This window comes from Anoplolepis gracilipes, unplaced genomic scaffold (assembly GCF_047496725.1).
Source record: "Anoplolepis gracilipes unplaced genomic scaffold, ASM4749672v1 Contig20, whole genome shotgun sequence".
NCBI classification, from domain to species: Eukaryota; Metazoa; Arthropoda; class Insecta; order Hymenoptera; family Formicidae; genus Anoplolepis; species Anoplolepis gracilipes.
The window spans coordinates 792,255-804,727 of NW_027328668.1; the positions used below are offsets into that span (position 1 = coordinate 792,255).

Consider the following 12,473-nt stretch of genomic DNA (forward strand, 5'->3'; position numbering starts at 1 on the left):
TTAGTATCAAAGTATGTCGGTGTAAACAAGGCCACTTATATAGTCAAAATGTGAACCAAACACAGTCGACGTGTGACGTATGATGTATCCCCGTGCAACGTGGCTTTAACGTGTTGACGCGTGCGATACAACCTTTAATCACGAAGAGTGCGAATGCTATATATACAATTCTTTTTTCATCTTTTACTAAGAAATTATATTTCTTCGTGAAATTTTTTTTTATGTTATTTACTAAATTAACTAGAAAATCACTGAAGAAAAGAAGGGATTTTGCAATTTGACTCTTAAAAATTTATGATTAAAGGAATACGCAGTAATAACCATATTTTCCATATTTCGTCTTAAAGAAATTTCATTTCTCGTAAAATATTATTTTATATATATTTGTTAGGTGTCGCTAAAAAAGTCAGATTTTTCAATTTAGATCTTAAATTTTATAATAAATAATATGTACGATTATAGCTCTATATATATACATATATATATATATATATTGATTAAAATTTTTTGTTTAAAAAAAAAAACTTAGCAAGCTGCAAGCGATTTTTACTGATTACGACTTTAATGTGATCTTCGCGCAGTATTTTGATCATAACATGAAAAATTAAAATCTACAATTTTTATCTGCTTATTGATAAAGGACTTTAGTCTTAGTCGTCTCCATAACGGCGTGCCAGCTCTAAGGTTTCTTTCAGTCGGAACCAATAAAATCGAATAAGAAGCGAGCATTAGTCTTTCAAAGAAGATGGCAGTGTAATGAAAAAGAGGGAAGAATAATAAATTCTGTGAAAGAGAAGGCTCAAAGATAAAGGAGATGTATACGAATGCCTTGTAAACGCCGTGGTGGACAGGCGATGGATGGACGAACGTTCAGCGAGGAACGCGAGACAACCCTACCAAGAAATGTCGATAACCCGTCATCACACCGGATTTCGTCAACATCGACGTCTGAGTCAACAAATAACGACGTGGCCAAGGAGAGACTGGCGATAGAGGAGCGACTGGCTGCCAAAATGTTTTCCTATGAAATTATCTGCTTCTTCCTCGCAATCACTTTTACCGCTATGGCTGCTCTACATAGCTCGTTGGTTTTAGATTTTATCTACTAAAAATACATACAAATTATATATTACAATATTACATACCCTTGTGTTGTATCAATATGTGATTATATTGATAGTATAAAATATTTGTATCAATGTCGTATCAATATGTGATTATATTGATAGTATAAAATATTTGTATCAATGTCATATCAATATGTGATTATATTGATAGTATAAAATATTTATATCAGAACATAATGATTCATAACAAGACTGTTGTATATTTACATATCCAACCTTTGACACATGTTTTATTCACATGATACGATACAAGGATACAGGCAGGTCTCACTTTTCCAGGAAACATGTCACAATAAACACAATGTCATAATTGAGTATTGAATAGAAAAATTAAACTTTAAAAGTACTCCATTTAATAATGAATTGTGTGATATTGTATACCTGTTTTTTTGGTTGAAATCTTGATTAATATAAATTGTGTCTGTATTTGTAAGTGGCTTAATTGGCTGCACTCGTTTATCATCATGAATTTTTTTTTTTTTTTTGCAGACCTCCCAAAGTTTCTAAACCTCCTATAGCGAGACCTTTCTTCGATCAGAACTCTGTAGTATTGGATTTCTATAAAGGTCATTTAGATGCAATGATAGAAAGGATAACGCAGGCAGATTTTAGTTTTGTTATGTATTATGCTCCTTGGGATGCAGAAAGCCAGGCTCTACGTAATGAATTTGAAAATGTTGCTCAATTTTATCATCCACAGGTACAAGATTGTCAATAGTATCTTACATATTTTCTTACACATTCATTAACACTTGCGTTGTGCGTTCTTAGATATTTTTTGCAGCCATTAATTGTTGGCATCCTGATTCAGAATGCAGAGCGCAATATAATAAAATTCATGGTTACCCAGTGCTGATGCTGTATCCAGCCAGAGAATCTGGTATTAATTACAGAGGAATTCGCACAGCACCATATATGATTAATTTCTTAGATGCACTTATGAATCCTATCGTCAGAATAACAAACAAAGAACAATTAACGGAATTGTTGATTGCCAATGATGTAAGTGTAAATTAATGAAATAAAACACTTACTTTTAGCTAATATAAAATAAATTAGTGCAACAAGAATTCTTTCATTTGAGAAAGGGCAGATATTTTTAAGCTTGTGTATTTGAGACAAAGATAAAGCATTATCAGTAAAATTTTATTTTTTTTTTTAGTTTATATAAATTTTAGTAAAAATTTAATACCATACATATAAATAATATAATAATAAAGATGTCAAAAGAAAATTTTTTTTCTAATAGAAGTTTGGTTTTTATTTTTCATCTTTTTATTTTAATAAAATATTTTTCTACATTTTTTATAACATAATAAAAAAAATTAAAGTTCTCATATTTTTATTTTATTTTATTTATTTTTTTAAGTACGTTTAATGGATTAATGAGACTTACAGCAAATTACACTAATTAAAAAACATACAAATTTTTATTATGCATCTAACTAAAAATGATCTAAATATTGTCATTTAACATTTTAATCGCAAAAATCTTATTAATCCATTTCAAATCGATTTAAAAAAAATAAAAGATTAGTTTTTACTTTATATAATGCTTACATTTGAATTGTGAATGGATGGAAAAAGTCAATTGTAAAAAGAGTTTAGTATAAATATATGTGATAATGATAATAAAAATGTTAAAAATATATATTCAGAAAAAACCTTTTTTAAAAAAAAATATTTTATGAAAAACAAACATTTTTTTTAAATTTATATCTTTAGTGACAGACTATTATTTTGTCAATTATTTGGCAATTTAATAAAAACTTGCAGGCAGTGGTCATAGGATACTTTAATTTTACAAGGTTGGATAAAACTCCTGGATATCGAGAGTTTTACAAGGCTGCAATACGATCACTGGAAAGAGATCCTAATAGAGAATTAGTATTTGCTATTGTAACTAGTGCATTGTCTAGTAAGTTACATCATGGAATCTACAAGTTTCCATCGGCAAATTTACTCATGTGGAATGAATCTTTAGTAAGTATATAGTGTTTATATACATATGAATTTTTCTACTCACTATTCATATATGTAATACATTAGTCTTAATAATAACATTCAGAGTTATCCGGAAAACAATGAATGGACATCCGAGAATATCCTCAATTGGATTAGCAATTCTATTCATCAGCCGTCTCTCTGGCTACAACCTCCCGGTGTCAAAGCGCTCACCCTCGCACCCTATTTACACGAGGGACCAGTCTTATTTCTTTTCACACCACGGAATCCACTTCATACAGAAAATTACATTTACAACCTGGTACGTTTTAAGTTTAAAGTTATATTCCATAATTTATCTAAAATATTTCTTAATAAAGTTATATTTCATAATCTATCCAAAATATTCACTAAAAAATGTTAAAAAGTTTGATAGTATAAAATTGGATTTCGATAAAATCTAAAATTAGTTTTTTTTTATATATTGTAGCTTGTAGATTATAATCTGCTGAACAAAAAATGTAATAGGCTCAAGGCTAGATGATGAACAGTTTTCGTGTTTAACTGGTTCACAGACCACCAACATTTTACAATAAAAAAGTCGATAATTTCGAAACGACTAACCCAAAGTGGATAAAATTATAGTATTTTGAAAATGTCTCAAAAGAAGAGCTATAAGAATATACAATAAAAAATGGAGGTTTTATTTAATAAATTCAATATGACCTTAACTTGACAATACTTATATAGTCAAATCATAAATACTTGTTGAGCTTTAGTCAAATTCATGCTATCATTGAATGCATCTTTTTAATTCTTATAACTTTTATTTAATACATTTTTCAAGATAACGCAAAATTTTTTAGATATATGTGTCATTCTTTTAAAATGGGACCTGTTTAAATCACCTGATATATTCCTTTTTATAAAAGTGATAATTAGATCCAATTATTATATTAAAATGTTGTTCTTGTTCTTCAGATAAGAGAACTTGGCTTACAGTATTACAACTGTGCTGATAATATGCTAGTGAAGGATATAATCGGTCGTCTGGAAAAAAAACGAAGTACAGCAATGATCCATCACTTCTCTAAAAATCAAGAATGTGGCCATCTCTTAAATAAGACTAAAATCTATAACAATGAACAAGTAAAAAAATCCATTACTACCATATCTATTCAGCAATGGATTAACAATAGTTGTTGTGCAAATGTGGCAATGAATAAATGTTCCTTATGCAAGACAAAGACGATAAATCCATTAGAAAAAGAGATCTATAGAGTTAAAAAATTTGGAGATATTTGCAAAGGTACTGATGTATTCACATCTTCTAATATGATTGGACGATATGAGGAGCGGACATATAATTATAACAAAAATTATATGATAAGATTACAGGAAAAGTCAAAATTAAAAAGGTAACATTAATTACATATATGAATAATATTTTTTATATTTTATTTTTATTTTTTTAGGGCAAAAAAGTTCGCGGAACAAAAATGAACGAAACAATATATATAATTCTAAAATTAACTTTATTGTTCAATATAATCTCCCAAAACTTCAATACACTTTGTCCATCTCTTCTCTAATAATTCTATTCCATTTCTAAAGTGCGATTCTGGAAGGTCCGCAAAATATCCCTCCATAGCTGCTATTGCCTCTTCATTAGACGAAAAACGCTTTCCAGATATGAATTTTTTCAAATTTGGAAACAGATGGAAGTCAGAAGGGGCCAAGCTGGTGAATAAGGTGGATATTCTAGCACTTTATACTTCAAATCCCTTAATTTTTCCATTGCCAAAACGCTTTTGTGAGCAGGTGCGTTGTCTTGATGAAAAAAGATTTTTTTCTTCGCTAATCCGGGTCTTCTCTTACACACTTCATCCAAACGACCCAAAAAAGTTTGCGTAGTATTCTCCAGTTATCGTTTTACCTTTCTTAAGATAATCAATTAACAAAATTCCTTTTGCATCCCAAAAAACCGACCCCATAATCTTTCCTGCTGATAGAATCGTCTTTGCCTTCTTTGGTGCAGAACAACCGGCTTCTATCTACTGTTTTGACTGTTGTTTAGTCTTTGGTGTGTAGTGGTGGATCCAAGTCTCATTCATAGTTATAAATTGACGTATAAAATCGGTTTTATTCTTGTTGAAACGATCTAAACACTCTTGAGAAACTCGCATTCGAATGCGTTTGTGATCAATTGTTAGCAAATGTGGCACCCATCTTGCGCATAGCTTTTTCATTTTTAATTCTTCATGCAAAATATGACCTACTCGTTCTTTTGAAATACCTATGGCCTCAGAAATTTCATGCAATTTCACTCGCCAGTCATCCATTACTATATCATGAATTTTTTGGATGATTTCTGGTTTTGTTGCACTTTTTGGGCGTCCGCTATGGGGATCATCTTCGATGCTTGTATGACCATGTTTAAATTCAAGTGCCCACTTACAAACTATTGTTTTAGAAGAAGCAGGCTCCCCTAATACATTTACCATTTCAGTGAATTTCCATTACTTTCAATCCTTTTTTTACAAAGAATTCAATTACAGCATGATGCTTAATTTTTTCCATTTAAAAAAATACACTGACACGCCTACTTCGAATGGTTTGTAAACAAAGAATGAATTGATAGATAGATTTGAAACTTTTCATATGTTAATATAACAAATGAAACTTGAAAATGTACTACAACATATAATTCTATTATTGACTTAAAGATGGCGTTCCGCGAACTTTTCAGACTACGTATATTGTTTCAAAATAATTTACTTAATAAATTCTGTATACACATACACAGGAGATGCTTATAAATTCATAACATATTTCTTATATGTAATGTAAAATATTACATTCTTTTGTATTTAAACAAACCAAAAAATTGTAATAAACATGAATTCGAAAGTCAACTGAGTATAAAATATAAAAATATTGTTTTCAGGCACAATACATATATGAAGTATAAAACATCGTTATTAAAGGAAGAAAATGATTCACGATCTGCGAGCATTATAAGAAGAAATTTTTTAGAAGAAAGTTGCAAAAGATGGTTGACTGGAAACGATTATTATCCATCATTATTTCCGGAAGATTCTCCAAGGAAATTTAATATCAGCTTAAAAGAATTAGTTTGTAAAACTAACAAAACACTAGCTTTAATAGCTATTGACAGTTTGCATTATTCTCATTTTGCAGAACATCTTGGAATTGATATTTCAAAGCGAAGAAATAAAACAACTGTTGTAATCTTGGATGCCGCTGTAAGCTTCAAGAGATAAAAAATTACATTTTATTAATACATATATTTTAATATGATAATTAAACATGGTTAGATTATAAATTTTGATTATTTAAAATTAATTTTGTTTAATTGAAATTTTCTTGTTTTTACAAATTGCACATGTCATTTCTTTTGTAATATTTTTTCATTTCTTTATTGCAGCTAGAAAGTCAGTACGTCATGCATCACGATTTCAGCGAATACGCTCTTGTCAATTTCATAAACAATTATACCCAAGGTTTGCTAGAGAGGACATTACGTTCAAATAATCCACAAAACAATAAAGTGCAAAAATTACATAATGACAAAAACCACAATAATATAGAATCGCACTCAAAAATTCGTGTGCCAGAATTAACAACAAAAACTTTTTCGGACATAATTTTGGATCCATCTAAGGTCAGTTATGCAGTGCATTTATCACACCTTATAATTAGCAACAAAAATAAATAATATCTACATTTGCTTCAATCTTTAAATAACGTAATTTAAACAAAATAACTCTCTCGATACAAGAATGTTACATATACTTTGTGATAAATCAATACATGTGATAATCGAACTTTTTTTTACAGGATGTTGTTGTAATGTACTATTCGCCTTATTGTGGATTTTGTAGTGCTATATCATATGTATATTTAACAGTGGCATATTATTTATCTAATATGGATCATCTAATCTTTGTGAAGATTGATGGAGACAATAATGATTTACCATGGGAGTACAGCATGAATCGCTTTCCGTCCATTTTATTTTTTCCTGCAAAGAGGTGCGTTAATTATTTATTGTAAGCAATCTATTGCAATTTTTAGTCATAAATTTTGAAAAATTTGTCATTTTAATCCACATACATATTCAAAATGTGAATCTTAAAATATCTTTTATTTATTTTGTTTTTTTTCTTCTGTTTCAATAAATATATGTACTATATTTTGTTCTAAAAATAGTTTTTATTTACATAAAGTATATTAGCATTATTTAAAACAAATTTCAATATCTCATAATATTTACTTCTGAAATTTCAGGAAGGAGGATAGTACTGTATTTCCATTTTCTGTTCCTATTACTATCCCAAACTTGTTAAACTTTGTGCTAGCGAACTTGAATGGTGATTCTCATATCGAAGCTTTGATCAATATCTGTCAAGCAGGAACTGGCGAACCGCCGGATAAATGTATTACTAGAACACGATGGCTGTGCTTAGATATTATCGAGCAACTTTTACAGGATTACAGAAAGCTAAGACGGCATTTGAATTTTCTAGACAAAAAAGTTGCACGCAATAAACGTAAAATCATTCTTTTTAAATTGGGGCATATTAAGGATATTCATTTAATTTTGGGTTCTATCATTGGCCTTGATCGAAAGAAAGATCGAAAGAAGGTACAATTGATTAAGAGAAAGTTTCACAAATACTATAAAGTTGTTAGATTCATGGAAACTGATAACAAGGTAGAAAGACAGCATTTTAAATCTAAAGATGTCATATCAACTGTTAAACGAGAGTTGATAAGAAGCGAATTGTGATATAGATTTCGCCTTACAAATCAAGATAAGTCTATACGATGATAAATATATAACGACAGATATTAATATTTTAAGATACTTTCCCCAGACAGCACACAATATTTATAAAATATATACCACATATTTAATAATTATTTGAATATTTTATATGAAATATATTTATCAAATTATTTCATAAATATTTTTGTAATCTTAGATTAAACAGATCATAAATATTTTAGCAAATATTTGTAAAAAAATTACAAAAATATTAGAAATATTTTTTTTATTTATAAAATATTTAATTTACATTTCAATAATATGCCAAATGCATATTTTATGATTTTTTTCTCTTTATGTATATAAAATATGTATAAAATTATTTCAAAATAATAAATAATAAAAAATATTTATGGATATTTATCATAAATATTGTTTGTTGCCTGGGTCGATATTTCGGCAACTGAATCGATGCCAAATTATGAAAAAAGATAAATTTTTTAATTTGGTTACCACTTCTTATATAAATATGAAAGAGGTAAAAAATCATGAAAAAAAATGTATAAAGTCTTAGTAAAAATACAAAATTAAATGTAAGGTGTCAGCAAAAATTAACAAAGTAAATGTAACTATTTACTTTAAGCTTCTAGTATACTTCATTAAATATAAAATTACAGTTTTGATAGGAGTTGTGATAAATATATGTTATACTTAGAAATGCTCGGCAGAATTTTAACATAAATTATTTAGATTAATATAAAAATTAGTTTTTAGTTTTGTATTTTTGTAATATTTATCATTTAATATTATTTTTTTAATTTTAATATATTTACATTTTAGAGTAATTGAAATTTGAATATGAGCGGGAGTACACAAAACATCGCGCACCAATCAAAAATGGCTCTGTGGTTGGCCAGTTCACGGATATAGGAATTAGTTCGTGATGTTTGATCGGTATTCATAATCCTTTTTTATATTCAAGCTCGTTTTAAGTAAAGTCTTAAAATTCTATTCGGTCATCTGATTGGCTGAACGTAGTCTTAAGTCAACTAAAAACATGTCTTAAGATAATCTTATATATAAGAACGGACTATAAATACCGGTCTTAGACTATGGACGCGTTCGAGGAGACGCTATTAGTGCGAAGAGCATCGTTCTTTGTTATTTACTCAAAGTTGAATAAGGACAGAACAAGTTAATAGCGCTCATAGGCCGGTATTCATAGTCCGTTCTTATATTCAAGCTCGTCTTAAATAAGGTTTTAAAATCCTATTCGGCCATTTGATTGGCTGAACGTAGTTTTAAGTCGACTAAAAACATGTCTTAAGATGATCTTATATATAAGAATGGACTATAAATACCGGCCATAGACTTAAAAGTATAGACAGAGCGTTTGCCTAGGGTCTACCGGAGTAGAGACCTTCTAATAAGAGTCGCCGTAAGGCAATCTGGGCAAAATTCTGCGAGAGAGAAAGATATATATTCACTATTCTTCTCTCTCTTACCTAACCTAACCCTAACCTCTTTTAACGCGCTGACCGCTGATGTTATAATGTTTGTGATAGTAGTTTGTTTTCTCATTAGATACACAAATATTATATATCTTAGGTTTTCATAATGCTTGTGATAACAGTTTGTTTTCTCATGAAAATAAAGCAATTTATTATTTCATGTTTTGTGTTTATTTTTTTTATTTTTATTTTATTTTGTTAATTTTTATGCAATTAATAAGGATTAAATTTAATTAAGGATTTTATTTAATTACTAAAAATTAAATATAAACAGTTTTTTATTATATATATTATTTTGATGTTTAATATAAAAAGATTATAATATTTAGTTCTAAAACGTTTATTTTTTATTTATGTTACTGAAATATAATGTTTATGCTAATAGTAAGATTAATATGATTCAAATATGAGCGGGAATTGCCCAGATATAGAGGACCAATCAAAAGTGGATATCTTATGGCAAGACTTTATTAGTCTCTATACCGGAGGCACTGTGAGACTCCTATCGGCCGGCTGCGAACTACGGATTCGTTTTTGTCGTATTACAGCTAAAATTTAGAGAAAATCGCAATAAAATTATGATATTTTTAATCAGCAACATTGTCCGCAGGTTTGTAAAAAACGATTTTTTGGAAAAAAGGTCGAAATAAAATTTTCAAAAATGTGCTGCTACCCGCGGATCAGGTGTAGCTGCTCCTTGAATTTGAATTAAATTTATTATAAATTTTTAAGAATCAAATTGCAAAATCCGGCTCTTTACGAACCTTCTAATTTTTATAAAGAATATATTTAAAAAAGAATAAGAAATTCTTCATAAAGACATATAACTTTTTCGAAGCTGAAAACGAAAAATTAGAATATGGCTATCTGTACCTAAAATATAGCTAACGAATCGATGTTGGTAGCACCGTTTGCTAAGGAGAGACAATGAAAGACAATAACGCCGTCTTTGTCTCTCTTGAAATGTAATGATGTTTGTACGTATACAGACACACCAATACATTGAATAAGAATTCATTTCTCAATGTTGGTGACAGTGACGCTGGAATTTTCTCGTCGGTCCGGTAGACCCTTAAGAAAATTCCAGCGTCACTGTCACCAATTTTGATCACGTGATCTGTTTTGACGCTGAAAATGAGCGTCAGCATGAAAAGGCACCTTTATGCGTTATGTAAAGCCTTGTCTACAATGGCCGTAGAACGTAAGGTCGCAAGCAAATTGATCAATGACAGTCAAGCATTTTCGAAAATGCTTGACTGTCATTGGTCAATTTGCTTGCGACCTTACGTTTTACGGCCATTGTAGATGACTCATAAAAGTTTGTGCGGCGGCCTTAAGACCACTGATCTTTAAGCCCGCATCAGACTACGCATTAAAAATTGAGATTAAAGATTGAAGATTGAAATTTGATCAATTAAGACAAAGCAATTTTAATTCCCTTTGTTCTGATTAGTCAAATTCTAATCTTTCATCTTCAATCTTCAATTTTTAATACGTAGTCTGATACGGGCTTTAATAATATCTCGTCAGTGGTTCAGATTAGTTAATAAAAAATGGCATCTCAATCTTTAGTTGTTGTTCGCCAAGTGAGACCAATTTTATCTGTAAAAAAAGTCCGTTACTAGCCTTAGACGGGAACGGACGTGTTTGTGCGCGTTATTCGCGTGTCCTTTGTCATATATTATATATATATATATATATGGGTGCGTTCCATATGAACGCTCACGCGCTGTAAGCGCTCACGGTTATAGCTCAGCGCTATTTTCAATCGTTCCGTTTGCTGCTTAAGCGCTTAAAATTGCAAACGGAAAGTTGTTCCTTTTGGGTGCATGAGCATCGTGAGCATGTCAAAATGGCGGAAAAACAGATTGTTCTTTTATGTTCACTAATTGTAATAACGTTCGAAATATTGTTTGATGACGATGGAGATTCTTTAAAATTTAATACAGAAGTAGAAAATATTCTTTTAATTCTTAATAAGTATCGCGAGAAAACTACAATATTACGCCTAAAGAATTACGTAGAAAAGATTTTACCATCATATACTGATGTACAATTTAAATCACATTTCAGTTATTAATCATATATTAATCATATATTAATCACATTACAATTTAAATTCATCTTTCTATTCATCACGGGTGCGTTCCATATAAACGCTCACGCGCTGTAAGCGCTCACACTTTTGTTGCCCTACCTCGATAAAATAAGCATTTGTGAGCACAAGTTATGACGTCACAGTGACGTCATTAATGCGTTTATAAGCGCTTATAACTCCAAATGGAACAGCATAAGAAATGCTTATAAGCGCTTTAAGCGTGTAAGCGACCAAAAGGAACGCACCCTAAATATAATATATTATATATAGAATAAAATATAATATATTATACTAGAATAAAATAAGCGCGCGCTACGCGCGCGCCATTTATTTTATACATTATATGTATATAAGCATACATATACATATATATGTATATAATTATATTTTATATACATATATATACATATATATGTATATAAAATATAAATATAAATATATACATATATATATATGTACATGTAATAATAATAATATTTATAATAATTACTTTCGACAGTGTTGACCATAAAATTCTTTTATCTAAGCTTCGTAATATTGGTATTGGAAACGTATTAAAATGGATTTCTAACTATTTAACTGACAGAATTCAAACTGTAAAAATTAACACTTCCTTTTCTAGAAATATAAAAGTCACATCGGGTATTCCTCAAGGATCTCACTTGGGTCCATTGTTGTTCAACCTATTTATTAACGATATTGAACAAGCTTTCAAATACTCAAAATTTTTACTCTTTGCGGACGACTTAAAAATTTTTCGACAAATTACTAGCCCTGTCGATGCCTTTTATCTTCAGCAAGATCTAATTAGTTTAGAAAAGTGGTGCACTAAAAATAGGCTCAATTTTAATATATCTAAATGTCACGTAGTACATTTTAGTCGCAAAAATAACAGTTATATACAAAATTATGTTTTAAATGGAGCCCGCCTCTCGCCAGTTGACTCTTCGTGATCTGGGGGTCTTGTTTAGTAGTGACTTGTCGTTCGATAAACATATGAA

The 12,473-nt window shown here is 29.6% G+C and overlaps 1 protein-coding gene across 4 annotated transcripts; it reads left to right on the forward strand.

The window, feature by feature from the left end:
* Positions 1–30: 30 nt before the first annotated feature.
* On the forward strand, positions 31–9,424 carry LOC140675633 (thioredoxin domain-containing protein 11-like). 4 transcript variants are annotated; one of them, XM_072910225.1, is made up of 11 exons: positions 31–147; positions 641–1,084; positions 1,617–1,827; positions 1,899–2,129; positions 2,904–3,110; positions 3,196–3,393; positions 4,053–4,489; positions 6,019–6,337; positions 6,520–6,756; positions 6,933–7,126; positions 7,383–9,423. In XM_072910225.1, the coding sequence occupies exons 2-11, from the start codon at positions 825–827 to the stop codon at positions 7,882–7,884; spliced, it is 2,796 nt and encodes a 931-aa protein (XP_072766326.1). In that variant the 5' UTR covers positions 31–147; positions 641–824; the 3' UTR covers positions 7,885–9,423. The 4 variants fall into 4 exon arrangements, with proteins under 4 accessions (XP_072766326.1, XP_072766327.1, XP_072766328.1 ...); XM_072910226.1 differs by lacking the exon at positions 31–147 and adding an exon at positions 219–313; XM_072910227.1 differs by lacking the exons at positions 31–147; positions 641–1,084 and adding an exon at positions 1,229–1,387 and having other exon boundaries at positions 7,383–9,424.
* Positions 9,425–12,473: the final 3,049 nt, after the last annotated feature.